A 5,328-nucleotide genomic window follows, 5' to 3' on the forward strand; every position below is an offset into this window, starting at 1 on the left:
GGGGTGTGATGGGTGGAGTGGGTGGGCATGGTTTCCCTTGTACTGTTCTCATGACAGTGAATGAGTTCTCACAAGATCTGATGGTTTTATAAGTGTTTGACAGCTCCTGCTTCACATGCTATCTCTAGCCTGCAGCCATGTAAGACTTGCTGGCTGCCCCTTCCATCAGGATTGTTAAGTTTCCTGAGGCCTCCCCAGCCATGCAGAACTGTGTCAATTAAACCTCTTTTTTTCATGAATTACTCAGTCTCAAGGAGTTCTTTACAGCAGTATGAAAACAGACTAATACAATGGGTTACATTTTAGAAATGGTAACTTTCTGATGATTTACTCTACAACACCTCTCACCAAGCCTTTGGGTTTTTTTGGTTTTTTGTTTGCTTGTTTGTTTTTTGACAGACTCATCAGGCTGGACATGATCTCGGCTCACTGCAACCTCTGCTTCCCAGATTCAAGTGATTCTCCTGCATCAGCCTCCTGAGTAGCTGGGACTACAGGCATGTGCCACCACCACCACGCCCAGCTAGTTGTTTTTTGTTGTTTGTTTGTTTAGTAGAGACGGAGTGTCACCATGTTGACCGGGATGGTCTCGATCTCCTGACCTTCTGATCCACCTGCCTCAGCCTCCCAAAGTGTTGGGACTACAGGCGTGAGCCACCGTGCCGGGCCTCACCAAGCTTCTTGAACTTCACAAGTGCTGTCCCCAACATGGAAATTAAGTTCAGAAAAAACAATCTGGGTCTTTTAAAATGTCAATAACATTCCTTGCTATGCCATGGTGAGGAGCAAAACGGGTAGTGTATGTCAGAAGCCCTGCTACAGTTCCTGGCATAAAGTAGGCTCACTTTAAATGTCAACTTCTTGCCTTTTATCCCTTTAAAATGACAAGGGTTATGGGAAGATAATCCAAAACCAAGGAGCCTGAGCAAGTAAATATAATATTTCTTTTTCATTTTTTCTAGCCTCTTGGACATTCTTGACATCTGCAATACCATTTATGTCAAACTTATATGAGTTAACATAAAATTCCCTGGAAAAAGTGCTGTATTATAATCAATAAATATCTACTGGATGTCTACAAGGGCACAATGCAGCTTGAGGTTATGCGTGAAGTGATGAAAGTGTTGAGTCAGCCTCACCTCCTGGGTGAACTGAGCATGGAAATTCGGGAAGCTGAATTAAGTTTTGGGTCCCTGAGGTCATGGTAGCACATTTCTGCTTCCAAGCACCAAGTGGTCCACCACTGGTCTCTCAAAGAGTTAACACAGTTTTCAAAAGGGCTTGTTTTATTCTTGGCTTTGTGAAGATCCTGCTCATTTAAGGAACACAAGGAATAGTGGGTGACTATATGGCACTGCACCGTCATCCATGCCCTTTAAAGACCTACACAGATATTCCACCTTCTTCACCAACCTTCACTGATTCATAGCTGTGGTTGGCAGGAAGCTAAGGAAGCAATAAGGCTCCATATTTCATTGTACAGATGAGGAAACTGACGTCTGGAGAAAACAGGGTCATAAATAAGGTAACAAGCTGTCTCAAAGACCAAGTATTACAGCTCTTTGAATATCCCGTGACTATCCTGTCTCCAGACTTTTGCATAGGCTGTTCCCACTGCCTGGAACTCTCATTTATCCAACTCTGAATCACCTTCCAGCTTTCCACTTCAGTAAACGTCACTTCTTCCAGGAAGTTTTCCCTGATCTCTCCCCCAAACCCCGCTTCCATGACCGGATCTTCAAGTTTAACATTCCCCTAACACTAAGCATGACTGTAAACTTTGGGAGGGCACAGACTGTGTCTGTCTTATTTGAAATTGCACCCAAAGCAACCGCAGAGTGCGTGCTGCAGAGGAAGTACTTAATACATACAGGCTGACTGAGTAAAGGGCTTGTCTCCTTTATTGCTCCTTAATGAGCATCCAAGACTTTTTGGACCCTGTTCCTCCACATGTACCACCCACATGTTTTGATACTCACTAGGCTCCATCTTGGTGGAGCAGCAATTGACAAGAAGCAAGAGCTGATCCCTGGCTCCCACAACCCCTCTCCCACCCATCCCCTCTTCAGTTCAACAGAGCTGCTCAGAGTTCATCTGCTTTACAAATGTATGCCACTTGGTCAGATTTTCTTGCATATGGATGGCCCCAGCATTTAAAGAAAACACACACACTTAAAAATAAGTGCCTTTTACAAAATCCCACATGAGAAATTCATTTCGAGGCAAGCATCAGAAAAAGCCATCCTTCCCCTAGAATTTTTTTTTTAAATCTCAGGGATCATAAGAAGCATGTAAGTCACTTTTCCTTTTTCTCTCTGGCCACCAGGAATTTTAGAGCTACAACTGTTATGTACGTAAGACCATATGTTTTGCTTCATCTGCATATTAATTTGCTGCCCCCACTCACCCCCTTTGTGTATATTTTAATTTGTACTTTTCTGGTTTGGATTGTTTTATTTATAATTTTTGTATTCTGTTATACATATATCTTGTAAGCTGCTTCAAATTATTTATAGAATGAGGTAAATATGCATATAAATAATCAAGCAGACAAATAAAATATTCATCTGGTACTTTGCAGAGGGTGTTGGCCCAAGAGCATTTAGTATCTTTGTCTTATTCCCTTGGTTATTGTATTTTTCCCAAAGAGTAGCACTTCAGTCTGCCTCAAAGCTGCACACAATGCCTAGCACATAGCAGACAATCAAGGCAGTGTGGGGTCAGATGCCACAGGTTCCAATGTCTCTGAGTCTCAACTTCCACATCTGTAAAGTGAGGATAATACTAAGATCTCCCTACATAAGGTTCTCGTGGAGATTCATGAAAAGATGCATGGGGAGAGCTTAGGGCTGAGTTTAGTCCACAGACAGTACTCAGTGGATTAGATATTTGGTCAACAGCTGTTTATTGAGCATCAGCTATTTACCTGGCCTCATTCTATGCTCTTAGATTACACTAAGAAGCAAGAGAAACAGAAGCAATCTGATGTCATGCAGCTTATATGCTAATGAGAGAGAAAGGCATAAAGCAAACTTCTAAACAATACTATCCAATAGGATGGCAGGTACCACAAAGGAAAGCAACCCAGCTAAGGAGATGGAAAATGAGTGCAACACAGTGGGAGCTATTTGCAAGGTGATTAAGGCAGGCTTCCCTGAGGAGGTGACATTGAACCTTGCAGGAGGGACCTGGATCAGGAAGGGTCTGAATGTCAGACTTAGGAGCTTAAAAAGGTTCCCTGGGATAACAGGGAGTATTGAAGGATGAAGAGCGGCCACGTGAGGCACCCATGTTGTATTTTAATAACATCACCACTCTGCCTTGGAGACATGGGACAGGGTGTTGCCCAGGACAGGGCTTTCCCACCTGCTCCAGCTGCTTTATGGTGCTTTCCTGCTGACTCTGGATTTTCTGCTGCTCAATGGCACTGGATTCCAACTTCCAGAGTCTCTCCTTCAAGCTAGCAACGCAATTTTCCCCCAGAGATGGTGATCCCAGCAGCTCCCGTTTATGGTCCTGTAGCATCTCCACCTCCTGCTTCAGCTGCAAGGTTTCCTGCTCCTTTTGCTGCAGAGACAAAGAGGACAGAGATTGGGACTCACAGGAGTATGCATCCCTCCTCCCCCCGCTCCCCGGGATACCTCTACACCTGCTGGGGCTAGAGTGAGGCTTTCCACTTTCCAATGCCTGCCATCTCCACCTGGACCGCAAGGCCCCTCACAGCACCCCCTGTGGGATACCAGCAAGGGCTGCTCTCTGTAGAGCTCACACAGGCATGGAGTTGGGGGTTGGAGGTGGGATTGGAGCAGATTGTCCCTAGAGATGAATCTCAGAGCACCTACAGGAAGGGTTGACCCCATTTGTAAGGGAAGTGGAGGCACATAGCTAAAGCTTCCTGTGTGCCTTCTGAGGCTGGGATTGAGATGTTGGAGCAGGGAGGCAAAGTGCTCAGAAATGACTCTTCCAGGTGAGAAAGGCAGCTCCAGGATCAAATAACTTTGGGCTAGATCATGAAGGAGCTGAATGCCAGGCTAAAGCGCTTCAAGGTTCTCCTGGGAGTAGTAGGGAGCCACAGAAGGATGAGGAGCAGCTGAGTGAGGCGCCTGTGTTGTATTTTAGTGACATCGCTCCTGGACAAGGTTAGAGCTAACTCATTCTCTGCTGAGCCTGTCATACCTCCCAGGTAGGCACCTCGGAGCCTGTGCAGGTAACTGGAGCAAGATCAAGACATCAAGCTTGATCAAACAAAGTCTGATTATCAATTTGCCAGCCCCTGCTTGCTATCTTATTAAGACACACTGGGACCCAGCTGCTTGACGGACCAGGATACTGTTGTGAAGTTTTTTCTCCATCACCATTGCAGCAGGTGCATGGCGGAGTTTCCTGAGATTCAGCCACCAAGAGCCAAGATAGCTCTGTGCCTCCCACCCCATTTCTTACCTTCAACTGCTGCTGCAGCTGGCCTAGCTCCCACCGGACACTGGTGTTCTCCTGGGTCACTTTCTCACGGAGACCCTTCTCAAACACAGACTCGCCTAGGGCCTGGGCCAGCTGCAGGTCAAACCTGTCCAAAGCACAACACGTGTCAGGGTCCTGTAGGCAGGTGGGTAGGTGAGTGATTGAGGCCGGGGCAGGGAGGGGCTGCAGAGAGGCTGCTAGTTTCCCAAGAACCATGAGAAGGAGAACAAAAGGAAGAAAGAGAGAGTGGAAGGATGAAAAGTTGGAAGTTTTCTTCAATGCTTTTACATAAGGCTGTGGACGTAGGGTGGGAATCTGGAAAACCACAGAGCAATTTTTAGGGTTTAGATGGAGTCGTCACAAAAATACTCGATACTTAATATTCTAAACTTCTCCCTCACCGTAGTCATTCCGCCTGAACTTCCACCATTAGACTGAGGCTTCTGCTGCCCCCATCAGCTCCCTACTAAAACGCTAATCTAAATGCTAACCCTAAAATATAATGAAAATATATGGACAAAAATAAAAATAGAATAAAGCTATATATAGATATAGAATAAAGTTAGATTTTAAAGGCAGCCAGGCATGGTGGTTCATGCCTCTAATCTCGACACTTTGAGAGGCCGAGGTAGGAAGATCAATCACTTGAGACCAGGAGTTAAGGACCAGCCTGGTCAACAAAGTGAGACCCCGTCTCTATTAAAAATTTTTTTAAATTAGCTGCACTTGGCCAAATTGGCATGCACTTGTAATCCTGGGTACTCCAGAGGCTGAGGTGGGAGGATCGCTTGAGCCCAGGAGGTCAAGGCTGCAATGAGTCATGATTGTGCCACTGCACTCCAGTCCAAGAGACAGAGCGAGACCTTTTCT

General features: G+C 45.7%; 1 protein-coding gene across 3 annotated transcripts in view; it reads right to left on the minus strand.

Annotated features, from left to right (window-relative positions):
• The window catches only part of MYO18B (myosin XVIIIB), a 285,741-nt gene that overhangs the window by 122,733 nt on the left and 157,680 nt on the right, over positions 1-5,328 (minus strand). For all 3 annotated transcript variants that reach the window (XM_017498142.2, XM_017498140.2, XM_017498145.2), the window contains 2 exons: positions 4,441-4,564; positions 3,367-3,567 (listed from right to left, as the gene is read on the minus strand). In XM_017498142.2, coding sequence (XP_017353631.1) covers positions 3,367-3,567; positions 4,441-4,564 — 325 coding nt within the window. The remainder of the gene's footprint in view (positions 1-3,366; positions 3,568-4,440; positions 4,565-5,328) is intronic.

Source organism: Cebus imitator, unplaced genomic scaffold (genome assembly GCF_001604975.1).
Source record: "Cebus imitator isolate Cc_AM_T3 unplaced genomic scaffold, Cebus_imitator-1.0 Scaffold237, whole genome shotgun sequence".
Taxonomy (NCBI): domain Eukaryota; kingdom Metazoa; phylum Chordata; class Mammalia; order Primates; family Cebidae; genus Cebus; species Cebus imitator.